Source organism: Sus scrofa, chromosome 12 (genome assembly GCF_000003025.6).
Source record: "Sus scrofa isolate TJ Tabasco breed Duroc chromosome 12, Sscrofa11.1, whole genome shotgun sequence".
NCBI classification, from domain to species: domain Eukaryota; kingdom Metazoa; phylum Chordata; class Mammalia; order Artiodactyla; family Suidae; genus Sus; species Sus scrofa.
In genome coordinates, this window is record NC_010454.4 from 25,941,534 (window position 1) to 25,960,119 (window position 18,586).

At 47.9% G+C, this 18,586-nt stretch overlaps 1 protein-coding gene across 1 annotated transcript in view; it reads right to left on the reverse strand.

Moving 5' to 3' along the window:
• Positions 1 to 3,903, reverse strand: part of FAM117A (family with sequence similarity 117 member A) — a 54,566-nt gene extending 50,663 nt beyond the window's left edge. Inside the window, exon 1 of the mRNA XM_003358095.5 lies at positions 3,658 to 3,903. Within this exon, the coding sequence (XP_003358143.2) occupies positions 3,658 to 3,853 (196 nt within the window). The 5' untranslated portion in view covers positions 3,854 to 3,903. The remainder of the gene's footprint in view (positions 1 to 3,657) is intronic.

Genomic DNA, 18,586 nt, shown 5'->3' on the forward strand with positions numbered 1-18,586 from the left:
CTGAAGACAAGGGGCAGGCCACCTCTTTTTTTTCTATAAGGGGCCGTGTAGTAATATTTTAGGCTTTGTGGGCTATTTGGTCTCCATCACAACTGCTCAACTCTGTCATTGTGCAAGGCTACTCAAAGTCTGTCCATGTGCAAAAGCAGCCACAGCCGATCCCTAAATGAAGGCGCATGGCTGTGTTCCAATAAAACTTTATTTACAAAAACAGGCAGAGGCCTGGATTTGGCCTTCAGGCCATAAATGCCAAGCCCCAGCTTAAGAAGCCTGGGGGATGGAAATCCTATAAAATTTGATTGTGATGATCGTTGTACAACTATAAATGTAATAAAATTCATCAAGTAATTTTAAAAAAGAAGAAGAAGAAGAAACCTGCAGGACAGAGGAGGTTCAGAGGCAGCATTTGGCTCCCCTAGCATCCAGCTGGCCCACTAGAGAAGGATGTGCAAAGCTGGACTGAACATTAGCTTCATTCTAGGGCCATGGAGACAGACCCTCAACAGGAGAGGAAAGACTGGAAGGCTGAACAATTCACCTGGCCCCCTTTTGTCCATCATCAGTGGTCCTGGAAGATTAGAAATGTCTGCAGCCTCCAACTGCCATAAGACAAAGGACAGTTTAATGAAAGGGGAAATTGCAGTAAGACATTTATCCTGTGTTTCTGTTACCCACTATGGCTCTTAGCTTCTTAGAACTGACCTTCAGTTTTCTCTCCACTCTCTTCTGCCTTCCACACCCCAAGCCCAGGCTCATAAAAAATGAAGCCATTCTTCACTTTAGGGAAACATCCCTTACAGATGAATGGCCACAGGAGGTAAATCCTGCTCTTTCCGCCATAACTCCCCACTTTTTTTTTTTTTTTTTTTAACATCAAATATATCTTGTCAAGAACACAACAGGGTGTGTGGTGGAGAGATAACTGCACAGCCCTGAGCACTACGTCACTTGGAGATGGGAAAGAGAAACAGTGACGACACTCAATTGTTCCTGAAAGCCAGGCCCGGCTCACATGCTTTTTGAAACAGTTGGGTTTCAGAGCCCTGCTTGGAAAGCCCGTTTTAAAAGATGAGCGAACAGAAGTGCCAGGGGAGGCCCTGAAATTCTGAAACCTGCAGTACTGGTTTCAGACCAAGATGGGTTTGCTCTTTGAAGCCTGAAAAGGCAATGCGCTCTGGCCAACAGTGCTCTCACCTTGGCGGGGTGGAGAGAATAACAGCAATACGAGCAGCAGCAAAGGCTCATGAGCACCTTCTATTTGCCAGGCACTGTGCTAAGCACTTTCTAGCTGTTAACTCATTTGATTCTTATGATGTAGTTATTACTATTTGCATTTTACAGATGAAGAAATTGAGGCCCAGAAGTTCGCTTCTTCCAAGGCACCCAGCTAGTAAAAGCTGGCTTCGAAATCCAGGTACTCTGGCCCTCAAAACCATTCTTAAGGGTTTATGACTGCAAGGCATTTCCTTCTCTCACATATACCCTACGGGCCCAGAGGAAACCACTTCTGCCACAGCTCAAGGCCGAGGAATGGAAACAATCTGAACGCATATAAGGGTAAAAGTTAACTTGTAGAAGGCCTGCTGGGCTCTCAAACCAATGACCAGGGACATTCCCACAATGTCTGGCCACAAAGCAGTCCACAGGCTCAGGTCACTCTTTCCTCCTCCTGCCCCACTGAAAACCTACAGATAATCTCACGACAGACCAGGTAAGTGCCTTCTCAGTGCTTCTGGGATGCTAACAGGTGGAGAAACACGCCATCAGCCCAATCCCTATGTGAGAGATCACCCAATCTGCCTTAAATTGTCCAACAAATTGTGCAGAGCTCTTGCGTCCTATGCTTTTCACCAACATCTTAGGGCCCTAAAAAGGAACAGGCCATGTGAAGAACCCAATCATCCAAACCTACACTCTTCTTTCCACAACATCCATCACTGTTTGTCCTTTTAGTATCAGTTCTAGAGTAGGCACACACAAAAAAAACTGCTCTTAAAATATGACGACTACTACATTTGCAGCTACTGCACAGGCAGGCTTTCTATGGATTTCTACTGAAAAGAGACTAAGGTTCTGGTGCGTGCTGTACGGCTAACATCCCTGGACTCCAAGGAAGCACAAACAAAACTCAGAATAGGTTTGTATTCTTGTGGTTTGCTTTACAGCAGCTCCTGATAGGCGTGAGTTTGTCTGGGCATTGCCTTCCTCGACACCATCAGATTCTGGACATACTTTTACTAGTTGGTTACCATCTTGCTACCAGATTTGACCAAGTTTCTGCATTCCAAGAGGCAATGCTAACATTTACAGTGAGGTCCACACAGACCTGGGCTTTCTACCTCAGAGGCCTTCTTAATCCCATTCCTACCTAGGAAAGCACTGTAGCAGCTATAGTTTCTGGAGAGGGTGTGCTTTGTAATCACAAAAAGCTCAAGAAACTCTGGTTTAGAGAATGTCATTAACTATCAGATGGCAAGAACCATGACTTTTGTACGTTTGGTAGACTGTGAGGCTTTGGAAGTGTGCAGTGATCTTTTCACATCTGGTGTGAATCAGATGCAAGCCTCACTTTCAACTTATTGCCAACGTCCTCATGTAAGTAGGCTCCTTTTCCCATTCCTAACTGCCTGCATTTGCAGTGGATCCATTACAACTTCTGAGTGTGAAAGTCAGGTTAAGCTTGCTTTCCCCTAGTTTCCCCACATTTATCGAATCAAGCTGCTATTAAGGCAAGTTTTTGGTGCCGTTCAAAAAGTGTGTGTGGCGGGGGTGGGGGTGGGGGGGAGTATTTGCCACACTCTACTTGCTTGTAGCCCTCAACCCACTGCCACATTGACTGACATGCCCAAGACAAAACAGCCTTGCCGGGGGCGGGGGAGGGGGGGGAGGCAGGGGGCTAACTGTCCTATACGCACAAGCACACTCACGCATGATGGTTGGAATAAGCAAGCCATATCAAGCTGATCAATGATGTGGGAACTTAGAACTCCTGGGCCACAGCAATAGGAATGTAGGGAATAGGAGCGAAGAGTTTCCACGGTAGTAAAAGCCGTTAAACTAATTTCCAACGGCTCAGATGAGCGCAGCTCCAGAAGGTGGCATAGGGAAGCGCACGTTAAGTGGTGGGGAAAGGAACTCCAGAGCTGCAGAGTGAGACGCTGGGGCCAAACTCAAGTTGGAGAACTAACACATGGCTCCACGGGGCTCTGCTCCATGCCCCTCCCCCTCCCCGTGCAGATGTCCTGCGCCCACCGGCTCCTCGCTCCAGGAGGAGCAAGCCCTAGATAGGGCGCCCCCATCACGCACCACTCACTCCTTCCTTACACCTCGCAGCCACCCCTGCATCTTCCATTCAGGTCCCACACGACACCTCTGCCCACTTTTTTGGTTACGCCCCCAAAGCCAGCCTCCATCTGCCAGGTCCCTCCCCTCACCTCCCGGCCCCGACTCCCTGCAACCCAGTCCCGGCGGGGCACTCCGCGTTCTTGGTTCCTAGCTCACGCTCCTTCTTTCCTTACAGACTTTGCGCGACCCCTTTTCTCTTCACTCGCAGCTATCACTTCCCCGCAACACTTCTCCCCATACCCCTCCCCCCCGTCACGCGCTCCCCCTCCCCCAATGGATCCCTCCCCAGCACCCGCTCCAGGCCCGGCTCACCTGCGCGGCCACCCCCGTCCCGGCGCTGGTGCGGCTGCTGCAGCTGGAAAGGGACTGTGGCCCTGAGCGGCTGAAGCCCAGCCCTGGGGGAGCCGGCGGGGGCTGGGGGAGAGCAGCCACGCCGGAGCCCCCCGGACCCTCCACGCCCCGGCCCCCAGGCACCTCCGCCTCGGCCGCCCGCTGCGGCCCCCGCCATCACCCGCCCGCCCGCCCGACCGCTTGCCTGCCTCCGCCTCACAGCGAACCCCACACAGCCCCCCAACCCCCGCAGCGGCTGCTTATCAGCCCTACCGGGCAGAGACCGGCCCCCTCAGCCCAGAGCTCTCATTGGCCTACAGATCCCCAGGCCCCTCCTCTCAACCAATCCTCGGCTTGATCTTCTCTTTCCAGAGGATGACTGGTCAATATGCCTAGCGATCCAACCCAAGACCCCACCTCCACCCCACCCCTGCCGGCTGGCCTAGGTCCGAAGGTCCGCTGATTGGTCGGCCCACAAGAGGGCTGGTTCTACGGCGCCGCCAATGAGAAGAGGCAGAAAAGGGGAGCGTCACACCCAGTCACAGGTAGTATGCAAATACGATGTCACGTGACGTCAGGCTGAGCGGGGGCGGGGCCGCGTGTAAGAAGGAATCGCTAGGAAGCACTAGCGAAATCATTGGGGGCGGGGCGGGGGGTAGGGAGGAGTGTCAAACTTTGGGCAGTTGAGTCCTGGACAAGCATGGAGAAAGCAGTAACTTGAAAAAGCACTACTTTTGGTTTAACCTAAAAACATTAATTTTGGATCCTCATAGAATCTCTATGCTGTTTGTTAGCTCCAAATTAAGATTCTACAAATTAATACAAAGTTTGCATACATTTGCATGCGATTTGCATTACATCCGTGCATTTAATGGCTACTGTGCCTCCTGTGACACTACATTTGTCTTTCTCCACATTTCCAATTCCCTACTTGGTGTTGGTCCAACCTAAAAAAAGCAGCTGCTAGCCTGTAAATTAGCCTGAGACTGAAAAGGAGCAGGGAATTTCCCTTCAGAATCGTCCAAGTCTAGCTCAGCAGAGTGGAAGGAACAAAGTGACTGAGAAAGTTGACCACATTTGCACAGTGATTCCATTAGCAAGTCCTGGTCTTCCCAGTTCCACCTTCTCTGACTTACAAGTCAAAATGAATCTGGATGGTCCCTAAAGAGAATGCAGTTGTGAAAATCACATACTATAATATACATGAAGACATTTGGGGAAGAAAACAGCACTTAAGTTACTGTCAAAAATGATTACTCTTCAAAAGAAAAAACTATTACTGTTGATATATTCATTAACCATTTTGTGCTCTATATGGAAAACTGTGACGGGCAATCGACCCTGGATTGTCTGTGATAAGGGACCATCCAAATAATTAGGTAATTCCCTCCAGATTTATATTTAGCGATGATATCTATTTTTGATCTTGCTGCAGATTTATCTTTCTATTTCTGTTTTTGCCCAGTTTAATGTTAAAATGGAGGTATTCCCTGAAGCCATACTAACTAATCAGAGAAAAGGAGGTAGTCTGGGAGCATGCTGCAAGGCACGGAAAGGTCATTCTTGGGATTAAATATTGAAAGCAGATAATACCCAAAGTGGAAATTCAAGAGTTGGATGAATATTAAAATCATCCTAAGTATAGAGAACAAATTGAGGCAATGGAACATTCTGAAGAAAGGTTTTCTTTGCAAAGAGTGTATTCTTGCAGATTTGAATAATTTACTTCAAGGGATGACATTTGAAATCTTTTTTACTGACAGGGCAAGGAGATGCTGTCATGCCATGAGGGGGACAACTTTACCAAAGGCAGATAGGAATGAGCAAAAACTGATGAACTGATAAAAAGTCTTTAGACATTTAACTATGTTTTTTTTTAATCTTGTAATTTATAATGTTCATCAATTTCAGTTAGTTCAAAGTCTTCATATAGCTTTTTTTTCTTTTAATCCCCATGGCAATCTGGAAAAAGAAAAATCATGGGTTCTTATTATAGTGCAAGTAGAAAACTGAGACCCCAAAAGGTGAGTCTTTTTGATTCCTAGCTCAGCTCTCTCTATCAGGTCTTTTTGGACCATCCTGCCTTACATCTTCATTAATAAAATCAGTAATGGTAGCAGCTAACATTCAATGAGTTCCTTTCTCTATGCCAGCTACATGTGAAGCACTGTGCATACATTACCTCATTTAATTCTCATGACTACACCTATGAGATGGGTATTACCTCCTCTTCATTGAGGCTTCAGAAAGAAGATTACTTACTGCCCAGAACTACTCAGGCAGCCTGACTTGAGATGAACTCTCAATTTCTATTCTTGGATAACTTTTTTATGAACACAGAAGGATTACTATTCATATTTTACATAGTCTCCAAAGAGCAAATGTGGCTGAGATGTTAAAATTAACACTTGTCTGGTACTTTATAGCTTTCATATGCATCATCTAATTTTCACCATGGGCATGTAATAGGTAAAATATTACATGTAGAAAATGCAGAGATTATTGTCCCAATTTTACAGAAGTCTAAGTCACAGAAGCTAGATGACTTGCTCAAGAGTGTTCACTTCGTAAATGGCAGATGCCAGACTACATTCTAGGTCTTTTGACTCCAGATTCAAATACTTTCCCAACACTCAACTTCTAGACCATTAGTCTGACTGAGAGCCAAAGGATGGGACAGTTGATTTCTTGAAATCTGTTCTTACACCTGACAACTTTTTCCATTTTAGGATCCACAACATGTAAATTCTCAAGCACTGTTAGGAGATGATGAGTGATTTTTATTGGTGGAGCTATACAGTGTGTGTTAGAGGTAAAAGCCCTGGAATGGGGAATCTCGAAATACTTTGGGCAAATGGCTTCCTTTCTCTGTGCCAGAATCAACTCTGCTCCATCAACCTCGTGGAGTTGTTCTCAAGATAAAATGGCACATTATTGGACAGAGACATTCTTCCCTGGGAGAGACGGCTAATGTGGGGAGTCTCAACGATATGGAGTTTAAATTTTGTTCTAAAGCCAAAGTCCCAGCAATTGAGGGCCTGGACGGTGGAAGAAGAGTCGGTGAGGTGGCACAGTTGAAGAATTGGATCTTTGGAGTCCAGAGAGTCATGGTCTTTCTTGATAAGCTGGCAAAAGGCACTAAGTTGACCTAGCTGGAGGAACGTGAAGGCAGGCATGCATAGGAGATCCCTGTCCTCACCTTACCCAAGTATCATGCCCAACCAGCTGTCTCTTATTCCCTTCTCTATCACTGACAGCTTCTCCTGGTGCGGGCATGATGGGAGGATTAAGACCTCATCTGAAGATCCACCCCTGTTTATTTCCTCCCATTTAAAAAGCCATGGCTTTGGAGAGGCTGTGTGCTTTGCTAAGGGGAGATATCTTACCCTCTAAAGCATCTTCTAGCTTGCAAGAAAACCTTTGTCAATGTCCCCCTGTTATCTTTATCAACATGATTGTCACCAGTTAATTCACTTGTCACAAATTGATTGAAATGACCACTCTGTGCCACAGAGCTGGGCACTATGGAAGGACAGAATGTTCAGAGCCACACTGGCTACTCTGGAGTTCCCAGTCCAGCAGGCTTGAAGCCTGTACGCAGAAGCAGGCTTGATGCTATTCTGACTGAGACATGACCTGGGTCCTGCTTTCAGGGATGTCAGAGGCAGGCACTCAAAAACATCAAAAATGGGACATTCCCCTTGTGGCACAGTGGGTTAAGGATCTGATATTGCCAACAGCTGTGGCACAGGTCACAACTGTGGGGCAGGTTCAATCCCTGGCCTGGGAACTTCCACATGCTGCAGGTGCAGCGCTGCCCCCGCCTCCCCCCACAAAAGAATATCAAAAATGGAGGATTATTTATACCAAGTATATCAATAAATTGTTTTTCATCTATAGGAGAATTATTTGCCCCAGAGGGTTCCCACAGCAAATGTTCAGTCCCTTGATCCCAGCCTGCTCTTGGCATTTCCACAGCTGTGACAGATATATGAGGACTCAAGGAATTGGAGTTACGTATCCTACAGGTCTGAGTCTGGGGTATAGCCCTTCCCCAAGCAGTCCCGGTAACATCTGGGGTCTTAAAAGCTGCAGAAGTCTGAGAGACTACCAAGGACAAGAGGCTGCGGAGGAGTTCCCGCCATGGCATAGTGGGTTAAGAGTCTAACTGCATGGAATTCCCTTTCTGGCTCAGCAGAGATGAATCTGACTAGTATCCATAAGGATGCAGGTTTGATCCTTGGCCTTACTCAGGGGTCAGGGATCTGGCATTGCCATGAGCTGTGATATAGGTCACAGATGCAGCTGTGGCATAGGCCAGCAGTTGCAGCTCCAATTTGACCCCTAAGCTGGGAACCTCCATATGCTGTGGGTGCAGCCCTAAAAAGCAAAAAAAAAAAAAAAAAAAAAAAAAAAAAAAGGAACCTGACTGCAGAGGCTCAGGCCTCTGTGGAGACACAGGTTCAGTCCCAGCCCAGCAGAGCAGGTTAAAGGATCTGGTATTATTGCAGCTGTGGTATAGGTTGCAGCTATGACTTGGATTCAACCCCTGGCCTGAGAACTTCTATATTCCACTGGTGCGGGCATAAAATTTTTGTGTGTTTTGTTTTTTTGTTTGCTTTTTTAGAGCCACACCTGCAGCATATGGAGGTTCCCAGGCTCAGGGTCAAATCAGAGCTACAGCCGCTGGCCTACACCACAGCCACAGCCATGCCGGATCCTTAACCCACGGAGCAAGGCCAGGGATCAAATCCACATCCTCATGGTTCCTAGTCAGATTCGTTTCCACTGCACCAAGATGGGAACTCCCAGCCATAAAATTTTTTAAAAAGATAGGCTGTGGAGAATTCTCAAAGATCAAAGGATCAGCAGGCAGGTCTTATCCTGCTTGGCTACTGAACTAAGAGAAGGCTGGGGTTGTCAGAGCCAAGAGAAGCTTTCCAGTTCGGAAGGCGCTGTCTGGTCCCACAGCCGGGGCACCTTGACTCTCTACCCTACCATTTGTGCCACAATAACCAACAAGAATGGGAATTCCAAACAACCATTTTCACCCTCCGGAATCTGATACTCCCTAGCACGTCTTCAGCAGCGAATAGAGAAGTCCTGATTCCTTGGTACCTGGGGGACGATCTCTGAACTTCCTGGTAAATGTCCTTAGACTTTGCTTATGTCTTTGGCCCCCAGGTTCCGAAGTTACAAAAAGGAAAAATAAAATGACGCAGACACAGTGTCTTTTTCTGACCTACCTCCTTCCCTCAGCCTCTGTCTGAAATGTCAGGCCGGGCTCCTCGGGGAACGAGATCCTGAGGAAATGGGGTCAGAGCCGAAGGAGCAGAGAGCCTGAGAGGGATTGGGAAGGAGTGTGGAGGGAATGAATGAGGTTATGGGAACAGAGCAGGGAGGGGGGCCTAGCCCTCAACATCTCTCCCACTCTGGTGGCCTGCCTCTCTCGGCACCGCATCCCTATTACTCCCGAGGTAGCCGTGGCCTGGATTTTGACCTTCGGGGCTGTCTGACACACTTTGTCCCTTGCTGCGGCCCACCACTTTCTGTCCTCTTCTTAGTTATCTCACTTGTTCATTCTCCTCCTTTCAGATCCAGGAACCTTCCCCCCTTAGTGCTTCCTTTCCTCTTGGTGGGAATCATTTTCTTCCTTAACTGCAGCCTTTTTTTTTTTTTGTCTTTTTGCCTTTTCTAGGGCCGTTCCCGCGGCATATGGATGTTCCCAGGCTAGGGGGCGAATCAGAGCTGTAGCCACCAGCCTACGCCTGAGCCACAACAATGTGGATCCGAGCCATGTCTGCAGCCTACACCACAGCTCATGGCAAAGCCAGATCCTTAACCCACTGAGCAAGGCCAGGGATCGAACCCCCAATCTCATGGTTACTCGTCAGAGTCATTAACCACTGTGCCACGACAGGAACTCCAACTGCAGCCTTTTTAAACTGAAGGTTTCTCATAAAGGATATGTTGGAGGTTTCAAAACAGGTAAAGGGTCAATGTGGGATCAGAGACATCCAAATTTTGGAATACTGGGCCTAGTTGCGCGCCATGAAAAATAAAAAGGAGGCGTCCCCTGGTGGCTCAGCAGGTTAAGGATCTGGTATTGTCACCGCGGTGGCTTGGGTTGCTGCTGTGGTGTGGGTTCGAGCCCTGGCTGGCCAGAGAACTTCCACATGCCATGGGTGTGGCCAAAAAATAAATAAATAAAAGAAAGATTGGGAAAAATACAAAATAGTTTTTTTTTTAAGAACTAGAAGATGGAGTTCCCGTCGTGGCACAGTGGTTAACGAATCCGACTAGGAACCATGAGGTTGCGGGTTCGGTCCCTGCCCTTGCTCAGTGGGTTAACGATCCGGCGTTGCCGTGAGCTGTGGTGTAGGTTGCAGACGCGGCTCGGATCCCGCGTTGCTGTGGCTCTGGCGTAGGCTGGTGGCTACAGCTCCAATTCGACCCCTAGCCTGGGAACCTCCATATGCCGCGGGAGCGGCCCAAGAAAAAGCAACAACAACAACAACAAAAGACAAAAGACAAAAGACAAAAAAAAAAAAAAAAAAAAGAACTAGAAGATGGAGTTTCTGCTGTGGCACAGCAGAAAGAATCCGACTAGTATCCATGAGGATGCAGGTTTGATCCCTGGCCTGGCTCAGTGGATTGGGGATCGGGCATTGCTGTAAGCTGTGGTATAGGCCGCAGATGCGGTTCAGATCCCGCGTTGCTGTGGCTGGGGCTCTGGTGTAGGCCGGCAGCTGTAGCTCTGATTAGACCCCTAGCCTGGGAACCTCCATATGCCTTGGGTGAAGCGCTAAAAATAAATAAATAAGGACAGGAAGAGACATTAGAGACCGTATATGATCCAGTCCTCTCATCTTACAACTAGAGAAGTGGGTGCTGAGACATGGGAGGGACTTGTCAGCAGCCACTTGAAAATCAGAGGCAGGACAGGAAGACCAGAGCTCTTGCACCCCGGTCAATGTTGCCTCAAAACATAAAGAAATTTCAAAAGAGGAGTTCCCGTCCATGGCGCAGAGTTAACGAATCCGACTAGGAACCATGAGGTTGCGGGTTCGATCCCTGCCCTTGCTCAGTGGGTTAACCATCCGGCATTGCCGTGAGCTGTGGTGTAGGCTGCAGACGCGGCTCGGATCCAGCATTGCTGTGGCCCTGGTGTAGGCCAGCAGCTACAGCTCCGATTAGACCCCCAGCCTGGGAACTTCCATATGCTGCGGGAGCGGCCCAAGAAATAGCAAAAAGACAAAAAATAAATTAATTAATTAATTAAATTAAATTAAATAAAACTAAAAAAAAAAGAAATTTCAAAAGAATTTATATGGAATGCTATTCATCAATAAAAAGGAATAAATTACTGCTAAATGCTACCGCATAGATGGTCCTTAAAACATTATGCCAGCTGAAAGAAGCCAGATGCCAAAGACCACAGTTTGTATGATTCCATATATACGAACTATCCAGAAAAGGCAAATTTAATTCTCTTTTTTCTTGGTCACCCCCAAGGCATGCAGAAGTTCCTGGGCCAGGGATCAAAGCCATGCCACAGCAGCACTCCAAGGCACAGCAGTGAAAATGCCAGATCCTTAACCTGCAAAGATACCAGAGACCTCCAGAAAAGGCACATTTATAGAGGCAGAAAGCAGATCAGTAGCTGCCTTGGGCTGGAAGCAGAAGCAGGGATTATCTGCAAACAGGCACAATGGAACTTTTTGGGGTGATGGAAATGATCTAAAAAAAAACTAGAATGTGGTGATGGTTGCCAGCTCTATTAACTTACTGGAAATCAGAATTATACATGTATCATAAGTGAATTTTATGGTATATAATTTATGCTGTTTCCATCAAGCTGTTTTTCAAAAAGGATTTAGAAGAGTTCCCATCGTGGCTCAGTGGAAGAGAATCTGACTGGGAACCAGGAGGACACAGGTTCGATCCCTGGCCTTGCTCAGTGGGTTAAGGATCCAGCATTGCCATGTGCTGTGGTATAGGTTGCAGACACAGCTTGAATCTGGCATTGCTGTGGCTGTGGTGTAGGTCGGCAGCTACAGCTCTGATTCGACCCCTAGCCTGGGAACTTCAATAGGCCATGCAAGCAGCTCTAAAAAGCAAAAAAAAAAAAAAAAAAAAAGGCAGAAAAAGATACCTACCCCCGTGATATCCATAAAATTTCACCGTGAAAGACACATAATTTGGTTCTTTGGCCTATGAAATACCCAGCTTGGCATTCTTCATTTTTAAAAAAGTGTCCTGGAGTTCCCATCGTGGCACAGCGGAATTGAATCTGACTAGGAACCATGAGGTTCGATCCCTGGCCTCGCTCAGTGGGTTAAGGATCCGGTGTTGCCAGCAGCTGTGGTGCAGGTCGCAGACTCAGCTTGGATCCTGTGTTGCTGTGGCTGTGGTGTAGGCCAGCGGCTACAGCTCTGATTCAACCCCTAGCCTGGGAACATCCATATGCCGCAGGTGTGGCCCTAAAAAGCCAAAAATAAGGAAATAAAAATAAATTAAAAAGTGTCCTCCTCACTAATAAATGGAAGAAGTTTCCTGAGGAGAATAGGTGCGTCTTGGGCCTCACTCTAATGACGACACCTCGCACTGTGACCAGCAGGAAGATGGTGCTTCACAAAAATGAATTAAAATAAATGTTGAGTCTGCTGTGCCCATGTGATTATGGGTACCTTGAGGGACCATCTGCTTTCTAGAGCAGTACCTCAGTGGGAACAGCTTGCATTCGCCCTACAACTTTCCCAGGCCCCTCAGGCATCAAAGTCTCTGTGGAGGAGATGCTGGTTTCAGACATTCCCAGGAGACTGTGTATAACCCAAAAGGCCTATTTGTTTCACACGCCCCCTTTAGAGTTCTCTCTTCCCCATTCCTGTTCCCATTTACCTTCTCCAGGTCGATCTCAAAAATGGACAATGACCCCTGAGGCAAATTAGCTACAATACCCTAAACATTCTATATATATATACACCTACATATATATATATATATATTTTTTCTTTTTAGGGCTGCACCATTGGCATATGGAGGGTCCCAGGCTAGGGGTCGAATCAGAGCTGGAGCTGCCAGCCTACGCCACAGCCACAGCAACATGGGATCCAAGCCATGTCTTCGACCTACACCACAGCTCACGGCAACGCTGGATCCTTAACCCACTGAGCGAGGCCAGGGATCGAACCTGCAACCTCATGGTTCCTAGTCAGATTCATTTCCGCTGCACCATGACGGGGAACTCCTAAACATTCTTCATCTAATTCCACACTTAATCCTTCTCCTTTCCACTCATACCAGGCACCAAATCAGTCATCAAGTGCCATGAAATCCAGCTCAAAGATATTATAAATATAATAGAAGGAACAAGCGATATGAAAGTTAGTGTATAGTTTGATTTCCTTCAGACCTATGGCGTAGGTTCAGCACTTATTTTCATAGTCAAGAATATTACCTCTATGAGTTCCTGTAGCAGCTCAGTGATAATGACCCCAACTAGTATCTATGAGGACACAGGATCGATCCCTGGCCTCACTCAGTGGGTTAAGGATCCAGCATTGCTGCAAGTTGTGGTGTAGGTCACAGATGAGGCTCGGATCCTTGGTTGCTGTCCCTGTGGCTGTGGTCAGCCTCTGTAGCTCCTATTCGACCCCTAGCCTGGGAACTTCCATATGCTGTGGGTCTGGCTAAAAAGAAAAAAAAAATTATCTATAAAGGGCTTCTTCCGCCCCCTCCCCCCAGGCTAGGGGTAGAATCAGCAGCCGCTGCTGGCTTACACCACAGCTCATAGCAATGCTAGATCCTTAACCCCGTGAGCGAGGCCAGGCAGGGATCAAACCTGAATCCTTGTGGATAACTAGCCAGATTCATTTCTGCTGAGCCATGACGGGAACTCCTAAAGGAATTTTGTAAGAGACAATCGCAAAATATCACCACAGATGCATCCTCAGTTCTGTCTTCTGAGCCTTAGATATGATATTCCCCCTCCCTCCTTGCAATTCCACCATTTTCATCATCTGCTTCAACTTTCAGTCAGACCTTATTTCCTTCAAGCTTTCCTCAACTGACCCTATGAAATATTAATGATGCCTTCAGGACTCAGGCCATCAGTTCTTAGCCCACGACCCCCCGGCATGGGAAAGTTTCCCAGGCCAGGGATCAAACTTGTGCCACAGCTGTAACCAGAGCCACAGAAGTGACAATGCTGAATCTTTAACCCATTGAGCCACCAGGGAACTCCTACTTTATATTTTCTTGGAGTTCCACGAGGTCTGGTATTCCAAAATTTTGATGTCTCTGATCTCACGTTGACCCTTTACCAATTTTATTTTTTTTTGTTTTGCTTTTCAGGGCTGCACTGGCAGCATATGGAGGTTCCCAGGCTAGGGGGTCCAATCAGAGCTACAGCCTACTCCACAGCCACAGCGACGCCACAGCCGCGTCTTCGACCCCCACCACAGCTCACAGAAATGCTGGATCTTTAACCCACTGATCAAGGCTAGGGATTGAACCTGCATCCTCATGGATCCTAGTCGGGTACGTTAACCACTGAACCATGAAGGGAACGCCAACCTTTACCTATTTTAAAACGTCCAGGAGTTCCTGTCGTGGCGCAGTGGTTAACGAATCCGACTAGGAACCATGAGGTTGCAGGTTCGGTCCCTGCCCTTGCTCAGTGGGTTAACGATCCGGCGTTGCCGTGAGCTGTGGTGTAGGTTGCAGATGCGGCTCGGATCCCGCCTTGCTGTGGCTCTGGCGTAGGCCGGTGGCTACAGCTCCGATTCAACCCCTAGCCTGGGAACCTCCATATGCCGTGGGAGTGGCCCAAGAAATAGCAACAACAACAACAACAACAACAACAAAGACAAAAGACAAAAAAAAAAAAAAGTCCAGCATATCCTTTATTGTTAAGGATGAGAAATCTTCTGTTTAAAAAGGCAGCAATTTAGCAAGAAAATTTGAATGGGAGAAATGGCTGAGCCATGAGGGAACTCCTCTTAGCCTATTATTTTGTACTAGCTTATGGGTAGCTTCATAATTCCTTCTCAGTCATTTTATGTAGGTCTGTCCCTTCTCCCCGATTCTGCTTTTTTTGTTGTTGTTTTTTGTTGTTGTTGTTTGTCTTTTTGCCTTTTCTAGAGCTGCTCCCAAGGCATATGGAGATTCCCAGGCTAGGAGTCCAATCAGAGCGGTAGCTGCCAGCTCACGCCAGAGCCACAGCAACACAGGATCCGAGCAGCGTCTGCAACCTACACCACATCTCATGGCAATGCCAGGTCCTTAACCCACTGAGCAAGGCCAGGGATTGAACCCACAACCTCATGGTTCCTAGTTGGATTCGTTAATCACTGAGCCACGACGGGAACTCCCCTTCTCTTCAATTCTGAGCAATGGAACCCATTTGCTCAGGTATTTCTCATCAGCAACTAGCACAAGCCATGGCGTCCAGTGTTGCTAAGGCAAGACATTGAAAGCCAATGGCTTTCTAGCAATATATTTCCTAACCTTTCTGAGCCTCAGTTTTCTCACCTGTACATTGGGGCTAGCTATGCCTACTGTATAGGATATAATAACTGTGACTGAGGAGTCAATGGGATCATGTGTGCCGACTGCTTAGCCCATAGGGTGCTCCCAGTAAGCAAAGTTTTCTTCTGTGCTGTGCAGCAGGGGCAACAAAGGCTACACAGCAGGGTATTTGTTTTTCCAACCAATGTGTCTCATCACTTCTAAAAATTGAGGCTAAAAGTGCTGTGGTGCAGGCCCTTAAAAAAATTTTAAAAAGTGCAGCAGACTAAAAGTGAGGAAAGCTCCAGGTTTTATGAAATCTAATGCTTCTATCATTTGGGGGTTTCTTTTGTTTTTTTTTTTATTTATTTATTTATTTATTTATTTATTTATTTATTTATTTTGTCTTTTTGCTATTTCTTTGGGACGCTCCCGCAGCATGTGGAGGTTCCCAGGCTAGGGGTCAAATCGGAGCCGTAGCCACCGTCCTATGCCAGAGCCACAGCAACGCGGGATCCGAGCCGCATCTGCAACCTACACCACAGCTCACAGCAACGCCGGATCGTTAACCCACTGAGCAAGGGCAGGGACCGAACCCGCAACCTCATGGTTCCCAGTCAGATTCATTAACCACTGCACCACGAAGGGAACTCCGGGGGTTTCTTTTAAAGTAAAATAATTATAGAATCAGGTATAAGAACTTGGAAGGGTTCTGAGCAAGTGAGGGGCTCTGGCTCTTAAGTTGCATTAGGGTCCCCGTGAATCTGTTCCTGACCGAGAAGATGAAGCCTGGTTGTATCCTATCCAACTCTTCCACCCTGACAGAATTAAGCACCTATCCTGGTTTTTCCTGTGGATATCCTGTACCCGACACATCTATTCCACAAGATGGCTCTGGCTCAACAAAATGGCCTTGGCAGCCAAGTCTCTCCAAAGAGCTGGAACGATGCTCCTCCCACTTGGTAACTTGGTGGCACTTAGAGGAACATTCCTTTCAGAGCAGATGGTTTTTTGCTGTACGTGGTGGAGGATGAGCACCTTGTACCCACTTCTTCCTGGAAGCCCCTGATGGCTCAAAGCCTTGAGGAGTTGTGTTGTTGTGCAGCAGAAGGGCCTGGAATGTTCCAGTACATTCCACCAGTGGCCTCTGTGACCCCGGCTTCCATTCAATTTGGGCAAAGGCCTGGTCATCTACATAGTAGCGTGTAATCTGCCGGCATAGGAAGCAGCTTGGTCTCGCTTCTCCCATGCCATTCTGATAATATCACACAAGTTGGCACCTCCCCTGGAAGTCCCACCCACCCAGCAGCTCCAGCCAATTCTCTGACCTCCTGGGTGTTTGCCCAGAATGTCAAGCCAGGGTCTAGATAGCAAACCTGTCGATGTTTTGGCCTCCTACACCCAATTTTGAATTCTTCCCCAAATAGATTAGAAATCCTGGGATCTCTGAATCAGTGCTGGGGCTGCATTGCTCAGAATGCCCACGAGGACTGTGCCCCCTATGGAGATAGTAATGCTGGGCACCAGGAAGGAAGAAATGTAATCGGGATGCCAGGTCATGTGCCCCTGCTACGGAGCACAGACGAAAAAACGTCTACTTACTGGGAGCTCCCTATGGGTTAAGCAATCTGTACACATAATCTCACTGAACCCTTGGTCAGAGTTATTATAGCCTATACAGAGGGTATAACTATCCCCAATGCACAGGTGAGAAAACTGAGGCTCAGAAAGGTTAGGAAATGGGTTGAAGGTTATGCAGCTAGAGATCACAGGTCCATCTGCTTTCAAAGACTTGTGAATACCCACTACTGGGGCGGGGGCAGGAATGGGGGGGTGGGGATGGGGGGCTCAGTGGACTAGGTCAGAGGGATGCAGACCTGGAGGTCCACTCCTTACCCAGAAGGTGAAGGTCAGAGTTAGGAATACAGACCAGACTGGTCATGCTAATAACCCACTCCCTTGCCTCCCTGTCGCTTCCCACCAGCCCTAAACCTCCTACATCTCTGCCTTTGTTTACATTGAAGGGAAGCAGTGCTCAGAAATTATGGAGGTGAGTCTGGCAGGTTCCAGCTGTTCCTGGTGTGGGAGTTGAACATTTTTTTGGAACTTCTCCTTGGCAGAAGCGTGTCTCTCCTTCGGGGGACTTGCCTAGGACCAAATCCATTTCCTTTCTCCACGCTTCCTACCTTGGGGGAGGAGAGAGAGAGATGGGGAAGCTGGGGGATTTCCACTGCAGAGAAACCAGAGACGATTCAAGGAGGTAGAAGGGCGATGCTGCCTTTTTAGAAAGCCTGCCAGAGCTCTGGAACCACGGCTCTAAAGAAACTTCTGTAATGTGCCAAGTAAAGTGAGAAGGAAATCCGTGGGGTTGAAAGAGAAGCTACAAGAGGAGGCCCTGGGGAAGACTTGGCAGAGGCAGGTGAGAAAGAGGTAAAAATCCATCCAGGACCAAAAGTGTGTTTGAATTCTGAAGCCACCAAAATCAAAAAAGAAAGGGTCTCGGAGTTCCCGTCGTGGCACAGTGGAAACGAATCCGACTAGGAGCCATGAGGTTGCGGGTTCGATCCCTGGCCTCCCTCCGTGGGTTAAGGATCCAGCGTTGCCGTGAGCGGTGGTATAGGTCACAGACGCAGCTTGGATCTGGCATTGCTGTGGCTCTGGTGTAGACAGGCAGCAACAGCTCCGATTAGACCCCTAGCCTGGGAACCTCCATATGCCATGGGTGGGGCCCTAAAGAGACAAAAGACAAAAAAAAAAAAAAAAAGAAAGAAAGAAAAGAAAAGAAAGGGTCTCACCCTTTGACTCCCTACCTCTGGGGGGTGGGGGCTGGAAGGGCAGCCAATTAAGGGGAACTCTGCCGGACTGTGCTCTCCATTGACAGAAAACACTGCCTGCCCTGCCTGCCAGAGCACTGCTGGAAAGAGCCACTGACCACTGTGTAGGGTTGATAAATGACAGGCACCCCTGCCTGCCGCCCATTCTCTTCTTTTCTGCCTGCTTAGTCTGCAGCCTTCTGCCTGGCAGGGAGCCCCAGAGTAGGGGTGGGGAGAGAAGGGTCCTCCAGACAGTATTTAATACTCGGTGATTTATAGGCTGCGGGAAGGCAGGGGTGGGGTGGGGAGCCAGAGAGGGGAAGCCCCTGGGACTAGTTTCCATGACGCATCAGCACACCATGGACAAGAGTCAACGTATTTGCTTGATGCCTCTGCCTTCAGGCCCATCTTTGAGACCAGACACAGTCCTCACCCCTCTGGTACCATGTAGGATGTGACCAGCAGAGCTGGCTGGAATGAGGCTAATGGACACACAACCAAATCCTCAACCTTCACTTGAGCCCCAGACTGCTGGGCAAGGGAAGAAATAAGTGAGGTCAAGCAGCTCAATAGAGGATTTTAGGGGG